We start from the raw sequence: 20117 nt of genomic DNA on the forward strand, positions 1-20117 counted from the left end.
TATCTATGTATATCTCTTTCCCATGCCTTTCAGTCCCATTTCCAAACCTGTGGAGAACAAGATTATTGCTCAATGATTCATGCCAAAATACGTCGATTTTCAACCATCTAAGAGTGGACTTCAATCAAATATATTAACGCATGCACCTCTACGTGCCAAGCTAAAATGACACGAATTAAGACAAAACTACTTAACAACTGATACAAAATTGAACAGAGACTGGACTTCAACTCGTACAAGTATTCAGACTGCACAGCGTACACACCTCAAGATAGGAGAGTTATCTTTGTTTGACTCCATCGCCAGACTGATTTCAGAAGTTTATTAAATCAAACTTTAGATTATACCCGAAAGTTTAAGGCTAAATGAGATTGTTTTCAACAAAACATAGCAGTAATTGTCAAAAATGTACATGTATCATTAACCATTTCAACTATAATGAGTACCACACAACAGAAGCCCAAGTGACCAGGTCTGCATATATTTTTACCACTTTTCCTATCTTTTGCCAAGTATGGCAGAGATCACTTACCAAAATTCTCATTCTTGACTTTTAACCCTTCAGATTAGCAGTACTATGAGAAGCAAAGACAATGTATGACTAGTTATGTAGTGACTCCGCAAGTTCCTTCATAAGAGAGACGACGTCTGCTGACGAATTAAGATGATATCGGGCACTTGACAACCTCTTTGGCCCAACCGTACATGTGAAATAATTCTCATTATTAAGATCAAGAACATGTGAAACCTTGCGGATTGCTTGTTTCTTACGCATTGCAGAACGCCTGTCAGTTCCATTCCCATTCCCCTTGCAACAAATGGTCTTAGAAGCCAATTTATTGACAGGACAGGCTGAGGAGATTCTTGCTTTACGTTCTTGACAGTGTGGCTCAAAAAAGGTATAGATATCTTCATCCTGAGTAAAAATTAAATAAATAATCAAAAACTAGGTTGTTGTACTTACACATGCATTGACACAAGCCCTTGAATCTGTTCCCTTAACTGTTAACTTTCATACTCTAACAGAATTTAACAATGCAACGTTATCACGGAAGCAGAACATATAATATTTATTCCTCGTTTTTTTAAGAGCATGTGTAGTTCAAGATTGTATCTAAGCAAATGCATATAGAAGAAAAGTCGCTAATTTCATGATCAAAACTGGTGAACGTATTCGGTGTTGCTTTAACTGACATAAGAAATGGTAGTAGTGGTGTAACTTGTGCATTAAGAATCCAAAGAGTACATAGCACGGCTCATGTAGTCATATTGTTCATATAAGTTGATGCCTCTTTTTTGATGTAATTGAGAAGTACAGGAATGGAGAAGATATAAACAGGAGGAGCAAAATAAACTTATTTTGTAAATGTTTGACAAACAAAATGTGAATCATGCATCTCATATTTTCACTGTCATTGTACGTTTTCTTACTCAAGAGCTTGTTATACCTGAATTAGTCAAATGAAGAGAAAATTGATATAGTTGAAAGAGAACATATACCTTCGGCAAAAAGTGGCCGATACAGAAGACAAAGTCTACAGGAGATTTCAAATCATTGTGACGAATAATATCTTCCATTATACGCTCAATAGTTGCACCCTGATTAAAGAAATGGAGATGCATAATCATTCAATTCTACCACATTTTATGCAACAGGAACAAAGATTTAAAAAATAACAAAGACATGCACCTTGGTTACCCCAGATGCTCGGACCTCAACTGAGCGGCCACCTTGAACTACATCAACAGAAGCATTCGAGATGGGACCTGTCCACAAATGCTGCAAAATATCTATTGCCTGTTTCCTCCCAAACTCATAATCTACAGTGGCCATGAATTTTGGGAAATACAAGCAAGATCAGAGTAATTAAATTATATTATTGCTTATAAAAGTGATAAGTGTAGGAAAGTTACCTGCGTACTTGTAGTTCCAAAGAACTGAAGTCTCACGGAGCTCGACGTAAGAACGGGGCGTCCTCACAGTGAAATACTCGAAAACATTCTGGATTGATGTACAAGAACCTTAACTTTTAGTTTTATCAACTTAAATATAGACAAGTCATTTGTGAAATTAAAAGTACTATAAAATGCACCTTAACACTGTCAACCCAGTCCCTGTGAAAATTTTCTGGCATTGTAATAATCCATTCTCCCCGAGTAGAACGTAAAAACATGCCATGCTCTGCTGCCAACCACATATTATATTCTCCAAAGATCTGCCGGAGTAATCAGTCAACATATGAAAGTAGATTTGCTAAAGCTTAGGGATATTGTGGTAAAATAAGATTACCTTGTCTAAAATGCTCCTTTCACTTCCACTAAAAACTACAACAGTAGTCCTCGGATCATTGCATAACTTCTTTAGTGGATCTTTAATATCTGGATGCAACTGATGCTGCATTTCTGTGAACTGGTCTATTCTTCTACCATGAGCATCTAGTGGTTCAGTAAGTGTTGCATAGAAACCCTGTATAGAGCATGTTGTACATTAGAAAAACACAGAAATCTAGTGGTTCAGTAAGTGTTGCATTGAACCCCTGTATAAAGCATGTTACACAGTAGAAAAACACAAACAGGTCCAAGTGTAACCAAATTGTCCTTTCCTAAAATACACTTGAGAGCAGCTTCCTCCAGACTTACTGGAGTTGATCTACATGCGAGTCGAAGGGGGTAGAACTAGCAAGTCGATTGTACATGTATCACCGTACTTCTTGGTTATGACATAATTAAACCTCTCTTCAACATTATCCCAGGAATGATCACTATTTATAATCATGATAAAGAAGAAATTATGAAACACCTTAGTACCTCATTTTAATTACCTTGGGCACTTTATGATGCTAAATTTTCAAACACACAATATAATATTTTTGATTTGTGAAGAATTTCATCCCATCTCGAGTCAGTTAAAATGTCTGCACAATGAGAGTTATCTCTCTCTACACATAGGCACCATGACAACACCAAATGACTGCAGATCTTTTATAGCAAGACGTGCACTGATTCTATGAATCCTTATCAGGTAAGGTTTAATTCTTATTAAAGTTAAACAAGAAAGTTAAACCACAATGTGTTTGGATGGAAGATGAACATGGAGCTTCAACAATTTCAATGCTAAACAGTAAATCTACATTCCTTTAAAAGTTAAACAGAGGCGAGATTGAATACCAGGATCAGTAACCGATGATTTGATTGTGAAAAGCTTTCACATGCATCCCTACTTGGAAGTGATGGTGGAATTTGTTTTGTTCTTATCTGAGCTTCATTGGCAGTTTCATTGAATTCCCTATACAGAAGAAAAGTAGGATTAAGGCGCATATCAGGTAAAACGTACAAGGGGAAGGTCATCTTTATTGAAAAGAAAAAAACACATGTAGGGAAATTTAATGATGTAATATCTTCATACAAAGAGTTGACAATTTTTCAAGCACAATTGCACAAGTTCTAAACTGCATTACTAACATCAGCTGCTGAGTGTGTCAATGTTACCTTATCTAACAGAAGGTAACATGGAATTTTGGTGAGAGGCCTTAGTGACCTGAAAAAAACATGTATATATCTATTTTCTTTCTTCAATCCTGGAATTCACTTCATTTCAGGAATCACCTATTCTGGTCAACAAGACAACTCCATGTCAAGTTCCAGCAAATGATGCTTTATACTGGCATATAAGGTAGCACACAATCTCTTTTCCTTTCTATCAGATATCTTAATGTATAAAGGGCACTAAAATTGTTTATCAGACCTGTTAGATCTCAGGCACAAAATTTTCTAGTGGATGCACCATCCACATCAAACTTTCTTCCCCAGTGTTAGAGCTTAGTTCTGAATTCCTCTAACATACAAGTTCTACGAACACAGGTTTGAACTCCTGTATACTTCCAATCAATAAAGACAACCTATCTAAGCATTAGATCATCACTGGTCGCAGTTAACTTCTTCATGCACTGAGATAAAGTTTCACATTTCTGTCTTTCAGTAAGCATCAGAGAAGAGGAGGAACATTGCTAAAAATGGAATAAAACAGGGGAGATTCAGACCCAAATGCTTACTTAGAACTAATTTGGAAAGAGAGGGGTAAAGTAGGGGTCTCAGATAAGAAGACCCTCCATAGAAAAATCTGTCTGAAAATAAATTAAGCAGCATGTCCCTGATACTTCAGTATAAAGATTGGAGCTGACTATAGTGAACATCACAAGGATAACCCACAGATAGGGTTATCCTCATCTGAATTTTGAAGATCAGAATTTGATCCTATGCATTGCATCATTTGTAATCACAATTATCGTTAATTAGGAAGGAAAAGAAATAAACCAAGTGGAACAGTTAGTTATATTTTAGATAAGTCTTCCTCGATCTTCCAGTTTGGGACTTGGGTTGCACCACAACAGTAATCAGATCATTCACAGTTGAACTAGAGAAAGACATCAAAAAGATACCAGGAAAATTAAAGTATAGAAATGCTGGAGTCTGAAAGTTTGTTTATTAGTTTTTCATCATTTGCTCTCATCACTTAAAAGGGCAGCTTATCAGAAGCTTATAATCTGATAAAAATATAATCTTATGTGAAACTAGATTATTTTACACATGGCCCTTATGGTGAGAATCCCTCCAATTTATTGTATAACCAACTCTAAACCTCCAGGTTATGACAATCTCTTTCTTTCATGTTACTTGTTAGGAGAGAATAATTTTCAAATAATTTCATTTATTTCAGATTCCAAATGAACCAAGAACATAACACGGAATACAATATCATTAAATTATAAGTTAAATGTATCTTAAGACCAGTTTTTTCTATTATGCTACATTATAACATGAACTGCATGTACCTCAAAAAGTTTTCAGCCCATTCTTGGGATGTATGAGTGATAACATGCTTGAAGTTGTGGTAATGCCGTTTCTCCCTTTCATCATCTTCCATTTTTAAAGCGTCATTAATTGAAGCAGCAACTTCACTAATGTTCCAAGGGTTTACCAAAATCGCTCCGGAACCAAGAGACTGTGCTGCACCTGCAAACTAAAGAAGTAGAAGTTGTGTCCTAATTTCAATAAAAGGAAACGCATGAGAAAGATTACTAGAGAATTACTTTCCCTGATTATTTTGCTAAAGTTCTTAGGACTCATAAAGCTAAACAAAGAAAGCTAACAGTAATAACACTTTTCTCAATACCACTGAACCACAATATTATTACAACTGTCAAACAATGCGACGAAGTGAAAGTTTGATTTTCGAATACTAAGAAATTACATTACATACACCTCAAAAAATGAACTAACCAGAAATACTAATTACTCCCAATAGTGCACCTCATGCTACACCGTGGTAGTTTTATCTCAAAACATCTGTTCTGAAATTTAGCTCAAGGAGTATATCAAATTGGGATATAATCAATAATTCCCAGCTTTGTGTCTTCGATTTGCAATTTGAAACTCAGTTTTGGGTCTTAGGTATGCAATTTGGAAGCTCATTTTGGGTCTTGGATATGCAACATGCTTACATGCATGAGGATTGTGGCCTCCACAATGCGCAAGATGGCAATATATGAAGATCTCCTGGTCCATGTTTTTTGTTTTCAAGGATTTACACAGAGGAAGGATGTAGTTAATTAAGGATGAGTAATACTTCCATCATTTTCTTTAATGGTATTTCTTTGGCTAATATTAATGGATGCTCTTAGAAGGATCCCTTAAATGCAGCTATGCAGGTTGCTTTATGTTATCCCTTTCATTAGGTTCAAATTTATTTACATGTTTAGAGTATATGCAGCAACAGTCGACTAAATTATATATATATATATATATATATATTTAGGGTAACTCATCAGAGAATCTGTCTACTGTCTTAGGTTTCGTTAAATAACAAAGTCAATTAAAAAATTCAAAATATTGCTTGTTATTAAAAATGAAATAACTATAACATCATAGTAAGGAGAAGGCACAAACTTAGTTACCTCACTAAGAATTAAAACACCTTTCTTTGAAGCTTGGGCTTGGCAGGCAATAAACTCATAGCTGACAAGATTCATTCCATCTCTCAAGGACGTAACCAGTGCTACATCTAAGCAGCAACGAAACATTAGAAAGTGAGACAACAAAACACTATCAATTTCGAGCTTATATATAAAACTCTTACTAGGAAGGTAGATTCAGTGCATATCATCAAATAGTCTACAGCTATCAGTGAAAATAGATCAAAGAAAAGGAAAGTGTACTAATGACAGTAATCTAAAAGATCTGAACCCATTCTGCATATCATTTGGAATCCAAAATTTCACCACTCCATCTCAATGAATCAACAACATTTTCATATATAATAATGATCAAATACATGAGGATTAAGGCTGAAACAGTTACCAGTTATGGCGTAGAGTGCACATAATTTTTTAAAGTCAAGGCATGTATCCTGTAAATAAGCAAGAAATAATTTTCAAGTCATTGAAATATTCATTTATATTATTAACTTTTTCAGAAAAAAATTGAAAGTACTTGACATGCAGCCATAAAGTAAACTTGCATCCTCATAATACTAACAGACAAAATGAGCTGCACAATCTATTGTTTCCATGACATACCAGGAAACATGTGAACTTTAATAAAATAGGAATAACTTGTCACGCGTAATATTCGGAAACACAATGGTAGACAGGAAGCTTCTATTATCACTCTTTACTCCTGAAATGTAGTAAACTTAACCATATGTCAATTTCTAGTATAACAGTGACAAGTAATGATCCGCTTCCATTCTAGTGAATTTATAAGCCCAAAAACACAAGCTGAGTCAAATAAGTAACTTTAGCCACAGTTTAACATTGTGTTAATACACAATCATTATATTATTAACAACAATTAAAAATACTGAAAATCACTATAAACGAAGACTTATGTTTGCAGAGTAACTCAAGCTTAATTGTAGGAAATTTCCAGTGGGGTGAAAAGACAAACCAAGTGATGAATTGGAACATTCGTAAGCGTTCCAAATTTTCCAATTATGCGTCCAACTATTTCATGAACTTGGCGTGCAAGCTTTCGATCTGTCAAAACCAATGAACACGAAATACGCAAGCTTGCATCAACAAACTAACAAAAAAAACATTATAAGGACACAACCTTGGAAATTTTTAAAAATCAACATTCATCAAAGATTTAATTTTACAATTCAATAGACATGATAATAAGAGAGATTTATGTTCCAGAAAAAACTCTAATGGAAAGAAAGCATCATAAGAAAGAATCATATATTAATTAATCTAATAATCCTAGCTATGGCAATAATGATTTATTTCAACTCATTTTTTCAATGAGACTGAATGCCAAGTCAGCATGCTGCATAATCTTAACATTTATTAGACTTTCTATTTAAAATAGAATTAACTTGTTTTCCTTTATTGAATCCAACCTTTTTGAAATCCCCTTCAACCAATCTGCCGAGCAAACAATTGTGAAGTCCAAATCTTTAATTCTAATTTCCTATAAAGTCAACACGTTTCGTAGGTATTAAAGCTAAGTTGGGGATATGATCATTTACATTGAGTGGCATGAAACATGGTTAAGTTTATTCTTCTGGAAGAAAGTATCTTCAGGCCTTGATCTCTTCATTAAACCAACCTCAAAATGCATAGCTTACTATCTGATTGTCAATCAACATCCATTCCTCTAATAACTTCTCTAAAACAAAATGAATAAACTATGTATGGAACTTATTGAACTCCACTTAGTCAATTCGTTGCTCCATTAATTTTTTTTTAACATTCAAACGTCCAAAGATGAATTTTAAAAGCTATGCTTAACATGCAATGTACGCCTGGTAGACTTTATCCGGCTAAACCAGGAGAACAAATGTTAAGAGCTCCTATGGACTGAGTTTGTGAATATGCATATTGTACCACATTCTAATTAGTATAATGCAAATCATAAAAATAAGCAAAAACCAGGTAATTATCAAGAGCTTACACTCAGGAACATCTGTCCTCGTGGGAACAGCAATCTGTATCAAAACTACTTGATCATGCCAATCTGGATTTTCTTCCAGGAACTTTTCAAATGCCAAAATCTTCTGAGGAATGCCTTTAATCGTATCAAGACGATCAACTCCCAGCATTACCTTTCCATGACAATCAATGTGAGTCACCGGAATATATTACCATTTAACTAATAAAACATCAAAATAATTGTAGAAAAGTTAGTTGACAATTAAAAATAGTTTAGGCATACACCCGGGGGGAAGGGGGTAGTAAGGGGATTATAATTGTAGCCGATGGGGAAATTCCACCCCATAAGTAGGAATCTCCTCTAGAATCCTGCACAATGAACAGTTAAGTGCTACACCACCCAGAATTGAGCTGACTGAATAAGCCTATGATGTCAGAAAAAAACGGTGTGGTGTAGCATTTTTATGTGCTGGTGTGAGTGGTGTGATTGGCTCGGGAAAGCCTGTTACACAATCAAATCTACTGTGATGTTGAGGCTGCCAGAAAAGCCAAATCAGAGCCTTTTTTGTTGGATTAGACCATGCTTTTAGGAAATTGTCAAGTGCTTGACTAGCAGCTAGAAAATTACTTACTGACACGACAGCAAAAAGTACACACGACAGCAAAAAGTACAGATAAAGATGAAAGCATAGTGGGCATCGCAGCCCTGCGTCAGGATACCTGGCCCCATTGGCAGCTTACCTATGTGCGCTGGACATACTGTCTCCTATTCATACATCTCATTATGTGACATAGTATTATTGATTCACTACAAGAATTCTCGATAATGCCAACGAAAATTAACAACGGATAACATTCCGTTGACGGTTACTAACAAATTGCCAACGGAATATAAGATTTTAAAAAATCAGTAGAATAACAACGGAAGCCCAATTGAACACCAACAAATTATTTAATGACGGAATTTTTCGTGGGTAAAATAGGCGCCAAAAAAGCCCGCCAAAACCTGCCAACAGAATTGCCAATGGATTACAATCAGAATTTTGGCTACGAATTAGTAACGGAATAGCAAATAATTACTAACAAAAGCTAACAATTTGCTAACGAAAATGATAAACTGTATTCCGTTAGTATTCCGTTACTAATTTGTTATAAATGTAGATCGGTTAACGTTATATCTGTTATTGTTCCGTTAGTAAATGTAATAATTAAATTTAATGCGAGCACCTACCTTCTCAACCAACCTTACTTCCGAGTTCAGATTAATTACTTACTTTATTTATTTTCTTCTTCTCATCTCAAAATATAAACAGCATCTCAACATTCTCAACATTCTTCTTCTCATCTGAAAATCAAATTAAGGTCAGTGGTTTTCTGTAACTTCACTAATTAAACTGTGTTTTACGTTATTAATTAATTTTTTCAGTAGCCGGTTTGCAAATTTTTACTGATGTTGCTATATATATATGCATTGTAATTATTATAGCTTGCAAGTCTTTTGAAAAAGTTTACACGATGTGTGGCAATTTTGTGGCCATTCTGTTACGAATATATGTTACCAACCGATTTTCTACTCGCCAACGGAATAGGTCGTTAGCAATAATGAAATGAATTATAGTTTTTGTTAATTTTATGCATTAAAATACCGTAAATGTTAATTAGTCTGCTCATTTAGGGATTTCTTAATTTTCTTATTATTGTCAATTTGAACAGATATTGCATTTATCTTGCTAGTGACCAAGTACATTGATCTGTTAAATGTTGTTAAAATATGAACATGTACTTTAATTAACATATGGAGGATATGTGCATTTAGATATTTGGTTATACTCTGCTCATTTAGATACCTGGTGAATGTGGGTTTTAATTAACATATAAATTATTTGATATTTTTCTTAAACTGTATGTACGTATAATTATTTGATATTTTTTGCAGGTTACTAAACGTTTAAAATGAATAATGATCGGGATTGGATGTATCAAAGAAAAGATAGTCGGGGATTTTTAACTCGAAATTTTATTAATGGGTTGGAAAATTTTATGCAATATGTTATTTCTCGAGAAGAGTCCATGAATGGGACAAGTATTCAATGTCCATGTTTCAAGTGTGAGAATCGTCAATTCTGGAATGCGGAGACCGTGAAATTACATATACTGAAAAAAGGATTTGTGAGGGGTTATTATGTGTGGGATCGACATGGAGAGCCATATGTGGCTAGACAAAGTGGAGAACAGTCCTCCACACATCATTCCAATACCCAAGGTGAAAGAGATGATGTCAACCTAATGTATAACATGGTGATCGATGTTGCTGGTCCAAATTTTGATCCGGAGATTCCAAATGCAGAGGCACAAAAGTTGTATGATATTCTAAAGTCTTCTGAGAAAGAGTTATACGAAGGTTGTGAAACTTCTCAGTTGTCCGCTATGGCTCAGATGTTAAGTTTGAAATCTGACCATCATTGGTCAGAGACATGTTATGATCAGACGTCACAGTTCTTCAAAGGCATCTTGCCCCAAGATAATATGTTTCTTGATAGCTTTTACAACACGAAGAAGTATATGGAAGAATTGGGGCTTCCTTCCGAGCATATTGATTGTTGTGTTAATGGATGCATGATATACTGGGGTGAAGACATCAATATAGAGTCATGTAAATTTTGTTCACATGCGAGATACAAAACAAGACTTAACAGATCCAAGAAGGAGAGAAAGAAAGTTCCTTTTAGTAGGATGATCTATTTTCCATTGGCACCGAGATTACAAAGATTGTATGCTTCACCTACGACAGCAACCCATATGAGATGGCATGCTGAACATGATCAAGAAGAAGGTGTGATGCGTCACTGTTCAGACTCGGAGGAGTGGAAACAATTTGATAGAGCACATCCCTCATTTTCCTCAGAGACGAGAAATGTTAGATTGGGGCTTTCTGCTGATGGATTTCAACCATTTGGGGCAACAGGTAAACAATATTCTTCTTGGCCAATTATAGTGACTCCATACAATTTGCCTCCGTGGATGTGTTCAAAAGAGCAATACTTGTTTTTGTCTGTACTTGTGCCCGGGCCAAAAAATCCAAAACAGAAGATAGATGTTTTTCTTCAACCATTGATTGCTGAGTTGAAAATGTTGTGGGAAGTTGGTGTGGAGACATGGGATAATTCTTTGAAACAAAATTTTCGTATGCGAGCTGCATTGATGTGGACTATTAGTGACTTCCCTGCTTATTCAATGTTGTCTGGATGGAAAACTGCTGGCCATTTAGCTTGTCCTCATTGTGCTCACGATCATGATGCATATAATCTTTCACATGGTGGAAAGACTACATGGTTTGATAATCATCGAAAGTTTTTACCCGCCAATCATCCATTTTGAAAGAATAAAAACTGGTTTACAAAGGGAAAGATAGTGACTGAATCTGCCCCTCCGGTCCGAACAGGTGAAGATGTGTTTCAAGAAATTCAGTCACTTGGTTTGATGAAAATTATAGAATTGGGAGGTGCTGAGCACAATGCTAAAGTCATTCAAGCTTACAACTGTGGATGGAAAAAGAGAAGCATCTTTTGGGATTTATCATATTGAAGGACATTAACGATTAGACACAATCTTGATGTCATGCATGTTGAGAAAAATGTCTTTGAAAATATCTTCAACACTATCATGGCCATTGAAGGAAAAACGAAAGATAATTCTAAGGCAAGAGATGATATTGCAATAATTTGTCGAAGACCAGAGTTAGCAATTGATGAATTGACACGGAAGTATCCGAAAGCATGTTATAGCTTAGACAAAAAGCAAAAGCAAAAAGTGTGTGAATGGTTGAAAGATCTGAAATTTCCTGATGGATATGTGTCAAATATGGGGCGTTGTATTAACATGAAGAAATACAAGTTATTTGGGATGAAGAGTCATGATTGCCACGTGTTTATGCAACGACTTCTTCCCATTGCTTTTCGGGAATTTCTTCCGAATAATGTTTGGGAGGCTGTGACAGAACTAAGCCTTTTCTTTAGAGATCTCACTTCAGCTACTTTGAGGACAAGTGACATGCGTAGACTTGAAGAACAAATTCCTGTTATACTCTGCAAGTTAGAGCGTATATTTCCACCGTCATTGTTCGACTCTATGGAACATCTTTTAGTGCACTTGACATACGAAGCACGCATTGCAGGTCCTGTACAGTATCGTTGGATGTACCCTTTTGAAAGATTTTTACGTCACTTGAAAAGTAATGTGAAAAATAAAGCTCGAGTTGAAGGATCAATATGCAATGCTTTTTTGGTTGAGGAAGCTTCCACTTTTTGCTCACACTATTTTAAGCCCCATGTTCAAACAAAGCATAGAAAAGTTCCAAGAAACGATCCTAGTGGAGGTGGGGAGAGTTTTGGAGGAAATATTTCTATATTTTCTCATCCTGGACATTCACATGGGAGTGTCAGCATTCGTTATTTTGATGATCGAGAGTACATGGCAGCACACAACTATATATTGTTTAACTGCCCTGAGGTTGCATCATATATCGAGTAAGTTAATTTACTATAATCACACACTTATATTTCCCCATTAATCCCTATTATCTGATTAGTTTATTTTTGTGTAATCAGGATTTTCATAAATCAGCTGCGTGGACATAATCCACATATAACTAGTGTTGAAATTGATCGGTGCTTGGAAAGTGATTTTGCGATGTGGTTTAAAGCTTATGTAAGTTAAATTGATACATTTATATTTAATATTATATAACTGTGAACTATTTTTTCCGCATTCTAATAGTCGCCATTATATTTTTTCAGGCTCAAAATTCATCACTGGTACCAAATGAATATGTTCGCGATATTTCATTGGGACCTCTTCGTTCGGTTAAGTCGGTACCAATTTACTATGTGAATGGGTATAAATTTCATACACGAGAATATGGGGCTGATAGGTCAACGTTCAACAGTGGATACAAGTGAACAGGGTATTTGAACCCATCATATATATTAATCAAAATGCAATTAATTTCAGGAAATAAAGGAGGGGCTTGCCAGAAGCATGTCAGCCCAATCTGCAGAGCGCGTATCGCAAAAATCAAGCATACCAGCCCAATCTGCACAGCGTGTACCAAAAAAACCTGGACAACAAAATTCAACTCAATCAGTACAAAGAAAACCAGCCCAATCTGCAGAACGCGTAACAGAAAAATCAGGAAAATGCAATTCAACTCCATTAGGAAAGAGGATTCCAGCTCGATCAGAACATCGTTACAACAAACAAGTAAGTGATGAATTATTTCTGATTAGAAAAATATTAACAAGATTTGTTTTTCCCTCTATTGTAAGCTAGGTATTTTTCAGACATACAATGTGTATTATAGTTATATACAATTTTATAATTTGGATTACAAGTAATACACATAAAAAAATATACTTTGTTTGTATACTGTGTTTGATAACAAGTAACACACATACATATTTTTTTTTAATTCCATTATGCATTGTAGTTACATACAATATTATAATTGGATTGGTGCATAATCAAAATCACGGAACTAAAGTTCATATGTCAATTAATTTTAGAAAAACAAGGAAGTGCTTGACTTTGGGAGTCCCACTGGAAGCAGACCAACTCAATCACAAGAACAATCACCTGTTCAATCAAGACAGCAGGCATCCCAGCACACATCTCATTCAATGCCAAACACCCCAGATCAGTCACAACAATCCCAGCAGCTCTCTGCTCAATCACATCAACTGACACCAAACACACTAAATTTATCTTCTACAGCTGCTAATAATTTTGGTTGTTGGTCCATTGGCTCTACACATATTGACGGACGGATTCAAGTAGAAGTTATTGAGGATGTGTAAGTTTTTATTTAATTGTTTTATCGCAAAATTGTTTCTGTTTTGTAAATTTAGGAGTGTTATTCATATGCCTTGCATAAATTTTGTTTTCTTAAGGTTGGAACCGTCAAATCAGTGCTCTTCTAGGATTAGGAAAATCATATACGAGAGACTTGAGCCTGAAGGATATAACTGGAAGTCAATTTCAAAAGAAACTCGAGATTTTTATTTTGAGGAATTTAAGGTAAATACACATCTTGTAATTTCATTCCTTCTTGTACTTGAATTTATGAATTGCTTTGTAACAAGGAGTCGTTTATTGTTGTAGAAATATTTTGTGTGGAAGCAATTGGATGCAGTGGTATATCGGGGCTGGTTAATAACTGCACGGAAGAAGTATTCAGAAGTGTGTAGTGTTGCTCGAGCTCGCTGGGAAAAGGGTGAAGAACGACATTCAGGACTTGGCCAGAATGTTTATGAGAAATGGGTAACATTTTGGCAATCTCCAGATTTTCAAAGGAAGTCGATGATTCAGAAAAATAATCGTTGCGGCGGGGCTGATGGCCACCATTCAACACACACGAGAGGTTCTGCCTCCCATAGGACGGTTACAGCTCGTTGGGTAATTTTTTATTGATACATTATATGTTTTTTTTAAATTATAATCCCATGCTCTAAGGTGTGCTGCTCATTTTTATAGAAAATGAAGTACAATCGCGAGCCAACTGCAGATCAGGTGTTTTTATTGACGCACACTAAACGTGTGAAGAAAAAGAAGAATTTGCAATATGGCGAGAATGGCGAGGATGACGACGATGATGAAGATGACCTTGACTCTGGTGTCGAAAGGATTTGGGTTGATAAAAAAAGCCAACAAACATATGTAAGTTATTTTAATTTTCGTATGTGCTTATTTTTAGCTTGCTTTTATGCAAAAATGGTAAAAAATTACAAGTACAAGATAAATTACAAGTACAAGATAAATTAGGAGTTGCAGAATTCTTTCCTCCTTTCCTCTGCCTAATTATTTTTTTATGTCAGTATTATCTTATGTGGTTCTTCCGCTTTTTGACCATTTTGTTGTTGCGTGAAGGGTATGCATATTAATCTACCAATTATTTGTATTCAATGTGACCAATAATTATTAAATCATCATCTATTTGATATTACTGTACGTGCAACCAGATTCTTTATGTTGTGATTTATATGTTTAACATAGTTTTGGTCGAATCTTTAAATTTAACCGCTGATATTTTTAGACATATTTAGATTTGGTCTAATTTGGTCTTAAACTGGAAAAATGAAATACCCGACATATGAAAGACAATTTAATTTTTATGTTGGTATGAATTGTTATGCACATTGTGATTTCTTAGAATTGCGGTTTTATACATGACCTTGGGTTGTTATGAAGATTACTCTACTGGGGAAATGTGCTTATGTAGGAAGGAAATGTTGTTTCTTTGGTTACAATTAATTTTATCAATTTTATGTTCAATAGCCGGTAATACTGTGGATGGGTGCAGGAAACATTCCTGAGACTTTGTGAGCTCCATGAGAAAGCTGGAGAGCCTGTTGATAAGAATGCTATTTTTCTTGAGGCAGCAGGAGGTGTTGACAAGAAAAAGAGGGTCTATGGAGTTGGTTCATCGCAAAGTATCTTTTATGGCTCAAAGATTACTCCTACTTGCAGTTCATCCTTTCCCAATGCAGAAAATCAGAAGTTGCAAGAGGAATTAAAATTTATGAAGGATAAAATGAAAAAAATGGAGAACCAAATTGCCAAAATTCTCGAGGCTACTTCTGCTCAAGCTGTTCAGTCCCCTACCACTCCTAACGCTGATCTGGAAAGCGAGAATGATGATGAGTAACTAGTTTAGTATGTTAACTAGTTTCGCATGTTAACTAGTTTAGACTTTTCATGGTGCAATTGACTATATTTTGTGCACTTGACTGTATTTTGTTGTATGACACTATAATAGTGTTGCAAGGGTGAACACTTGGTTGTGAACTGTGATAGTATAACTAGTACCTCAGCAGAATTAAAGGCTTGCTTTTGGATATGTTGGTGTACTATTCCAAGGGGTTGAGATAACTTAACTCTTACTCCCAATTTGGAATTTGGATATTAGCCAAGTGTTTCTTTTGATATTTATTTTGTTGGGAAACTGTTGTGTGTTTTTAAATTTACTAACATACATTTTGTTTGGTTCTTTTTAACCAAATTTAACGACGGATAGCCTATTAATTCCTTGTTGGTTATTTTGTTACTAAATTTAACAACAGATTTTTATTTGATACTAGTTTGTTACTGGATTTAATAACAGATTTTCATTAGAATTTTGTTGCTAGATTTAGCAACCAAAATATTGGTGTTTATTTTGTTACTAAATTTAACAACAGATGTTTCGATAGCATTTTGTTACTGAATTTAACAACAAATTTTCATTAGAATTTTGTTACTAGATTTAGCAACCAATATATTGGTATTTATTTTGTTACTAAATTTAACAACTGACATTCCGATATTATTTTGTTACTATTTTTTAATAACAGATTTTCATTAGAATTCTGTGGCTATATTTAGCAACCGAAATATTCTGTTAGTTTATGGTGTTTATTTTGTTAGTTTCTGAAGAGGTGGTGTGTTATTAGTTTGTTATTAATCCGTTACTAATTTAGTAACGAACACTCAATCGGTTAGTAAGGTGCTTCCCAACGACGTTTCCTCCAACGGTCTAGTTCAGTGGGCGTTTCGTTAGGAATGTCTTTTACCTATGGATTTGCTTGATTTGCCAACCGAATCTGGCGTTGGTAATAATGAAATTTCTTGTAGTGATTCCTCCTATACTGATTCTATCATGTATGAGTTCTATAAATTGGATTGCCCTAGTTTAAGAAAATAGCTGAAAGCGATATCTATGCACTTGAAATTATTACACGTAACCTAAAAAATATAAATATTAACAAGAATATGTTAAAGAAAAGTTCTGTAGCAAAAAAAGAAAGAAAGTTAAGTTGCATTAAAAATTTATTAGTCTCGGTGGAATGCAACAGCAAAGAATATTCAGACAATAATATGTAACAGTTCCAGAAGTATGACAAAAATTAGAAAGCACTATACAAGTATACTGAACAGTTTGAAGGCAATACCATTTCTTCAAATTTGAAAGTAATGTAGCTTTATTTAGAAAATAATAAATTGATAACCATCTTGACTAAAATTAATCACTTACCTTGCGACCAGAGAATTTTTCTTTTAGATCTTTGATATCCATCTGCACTTCTGGGAGTTCAAGAGCTTTAATGAATCGACTGGGATCAATCCCAATGGGATACTGTGTTTGAAATTTCATAGTTAATGTTATTACATAATAATATTGTATTAGTCTCAAAAATAATACATGTCAAAAGAATACAAGTAAACAGGTGCATACCGCAGCCACTCGTGTAATCTTCCCTTGATCCTCTACTCCCTCAGGTGTGCCTTCAAGCCCAAGAATCCTAGTACAAGCACTTACAAAATGCCTCGCATAGTCATAAGTACTGTGAAATCTGAGAGACAAAGAGTAAATCAGATTCTTTTGCAAGTGTGTCGCTAATTTGTCAAATAATATATGTACAGTTAAATGCAATTAAAATTGTAAGTTATATTACAAGCTTATTAAAAGTTTTGTTAGCAACGTTATTTTTCAAGAATGATGTTTAAAATATCTAATTTTACAAATATGACATTATGATATGGTGATTTCTTGGGTCTAGAAACTATTTATTGATCTGGATTCACTGTTCTAATGTTATGAAAGAAACTAAGAAATATTACTTTAAATGATGAAGACAAAACAATAGTAACAATGAAATTCCTTTTCGTAGATGAGGCCAAGGAAGATTGAACATGGTAATTTTCTACTCCTCCCTTTAAAATTAACCTCAAAGCCTTAAAACCCTATCACAGTTAACCAGATTAAGCTTGTGACTCATGAGTAATGACATATCAAACAATATTAGACCCATATGCTTCTCCAGCACTGTATGTCTTATACAGACTCCTTTCCATATTATTAAAATAAAAGTCTTTTATGGAAAATAAAATTGATATAAACATGATATTTCGAGATATACCCAACTAAATCAGCAGCTAGTACTGATTTTAGTAACTCTGACCGAGATGGAAGCATCCGGTGAATCTCTGAAGAAGGAAAAGGTGTGTGAAGGAACCATCCAACTTTCATTTTTCTGTCATGCTCCTTGAGGTATTGGGGAAGAAACATCAGATGGTAATCATGGCACCAAACAACATTGCCTTCCTCATAATGTTCATTGACCACCTCTGCAAACATTTGGTTGGCTCTCTTATATGCATCGAACTGGGACTGGAAACTACGGGTTGTGGCAAGACGATTTTCTTGTGGAAGGCCAAGATAATGAAAAAGTGGCCACAAGATGTTGTTACAGTAGCCATTATAATATTGATGAAAAGTCTCTTTATCAAGGAAAACTGGGATACATTTCTGAAATACAAGAGAATTTAAGAGTAGATAAATAACATCAGCTGCTACCAAAGCAGTAACATTACATAGTAAATTTGTGTACACTCTTAAACAAATTAGAAAAATGGTATGAGACTTAATGATAAAAACCTTTTCCGCAAGAGCATTAGTAAGTGATATTTGTCCAAATTCATCAGGTACATTCACCCCAGCCCATCCTATCCATTTCGCTTCAAGTTCATCAATGCCTACATTAAAATTTTGCAACATCTTTCAGCATGCTCAATGGTCCTCAAAATTTTATTCATGCATACTGAATACAGAATGACACAAGTAATACAGAAAATATCAACTTTGACCTTAAGGTGAAACTAATATTACAAACAGCAGTAGTATTATAGACAAGAAAGAACTGATGTAAAATTTTATGATCATATAGATGTAAACTGAATGGACACTTACCCAGAAGTGCACTGACTAGTCCCCCTACACTATCTTCTAGTGTCCATGAGTCTTTCCCCGTCCTCTTTGCATTTACAGGTAGCCTATTTGCAACCACCAATAAACGTTGTTTTGGCAGCCTTCTCTTTTGTGTATTCTGTCCATAGACATTAAGAACTCCTGCCTCTGTGATTACATCCGATGACTGTTCATTATCGAGGCCCTCCCCACCAACTAAATTTTGGCCGTCCTCGACAGTGCCATTATCCCCTTTAAAATCTTTCCCTTCTTCCTCATTTGCATTGAGTGACCTGTTGGATTTCTTGAGTTCTTTTTCTTTTAAAAGCCTCTCCAGTCTAGTCCTCAGCATGGCAGAACTGTGATCATAGTTTTCAGAAGACATATCTCCGGTCTGCAATTCCGCCTGCATATTGTGATAGATTGCACGTGAGTTAGTGCCTCCCATGGACAGTTTGTCACATACTAATTGCTCGGATTTAGTACGATGCTATATGGTACAGAACTTTCTGGAAGCAAGTGCTTCCATAAGTGACCACTGTATAGAACTACATAACGAGAACTTAAGTTAATTATCATTTGAAGTGCAGCTTATATATGTCTCGAGCTCAAAAAAGGAAAACTCATTAAGTTCGCTGTCAACAAAGGTCTCTATCTGCAACTTTTTTGATAAGCAATTTTAAAATCAATCAGCAACAGATCCATAATACATAAAACCACTTTCATCAACTTATCAATCAAAAGGGTCACTTTCATTCTACTTGCACTAACATATATATCAGCCATAATATTACACTATACACTTCCGCACTAGTAAATCAGCATCCTTTCAGTAAAGTGCGATTCGAAAATCACAAACTGAAGTTTCAGTAAACAGAATGGTGATAATTATCCAGTCCTGAGAAACTAAAACAATCTGATACTACTACTATTCATCAATAAAACCCTAAAAACAGAAAACTTCATACAATTAATTACAAAGAGTAAAAAAACTAAATGTATAATACCTTAAAAAATTCAAAATCCATTAAATGCAGTATCATAAATTGACTAAAATCAAAAGGGGTAATAATCAAAAGCAAAAGGATAACTAAAACTCATACAAAAAGCACAAAAATTACCAAATCTTTTTGTAAAGCGGCGATTTCTTCACAAGACTTGACCCTGATCATATCAGTCATAATGAGAGAGAGAGAGAGGCCTAGAGTGAGAAAGTTAAAGCAAATTGTGAAGAAGGCCAAGCAAGGTTTATGTATATATACAAGTAGGGGAAATTAATAGGGGGCAGTAGGAGGGTTTTTTGGGTGAGTATGATTAGACACAAATCTTTAGAAGCAAATACACATGATGACGAGTATGTATCCATAATTAGAAAAGAGAAAGAAAGAAAGTTGGGAATGTATATAGTG

The 20117-nt window shown here is 34.9% G+C and overlaps 1 protein-coding gene across 1 annotated transcript; it reads right to left on the minus strand.

Annotated features, from left to right (window-relative positions):
• Positions 1–225: 225 nt before the first annotated feature.
• LOC141672027 (alpha,alpha-trehalose-phosphate synthase [UDP-forming] 1-like) lies at positions 226–20117 on the minus strand. Its single transcript, XM_074478512.1, has 18 exons — positions 19830–20117; positions 18712–19114; positions 18400–18497; positions 17882–18270; positions 17197–17314; positions 16996–17097; positions 7954–8104; positions 6946–7034; positions 6358–6406; positions 5955–6061; positions 4833–5020; positions 3169–3286; positions 2291–2467; positions 2094–2216; positions 1915–2002; positions 1691–1821; positions 1501–1599; positions 226–916 (listed from the first exon to the last, which is right to left on the minus strand). The coding sequence occupies exons 1-18, from the start codon at positions 19887–19889 to the stop codon at positions 602–604; spliced, it is 2805 nt and encodes a 934-aa protein (XP_074334613.1). The 5' UTR covers positions 19890–20117; the 3' UTR covers positions 226–601.

The sequence above is a fragment of the Apium graveolens genome, chromosome 7 (assembly GCF_009905375.1).
Source record: "Apium graveolens cultivar Ventura chromosome 7, ASM990537v1, whole genome shotgun sequence".
Classification (NCBI taxonomy): Eukaryota; Viridiplantae; Streptophyta; class Magnoliopsida; order Apiales; family Apiaceae; genus Apium; species Apium graveolens.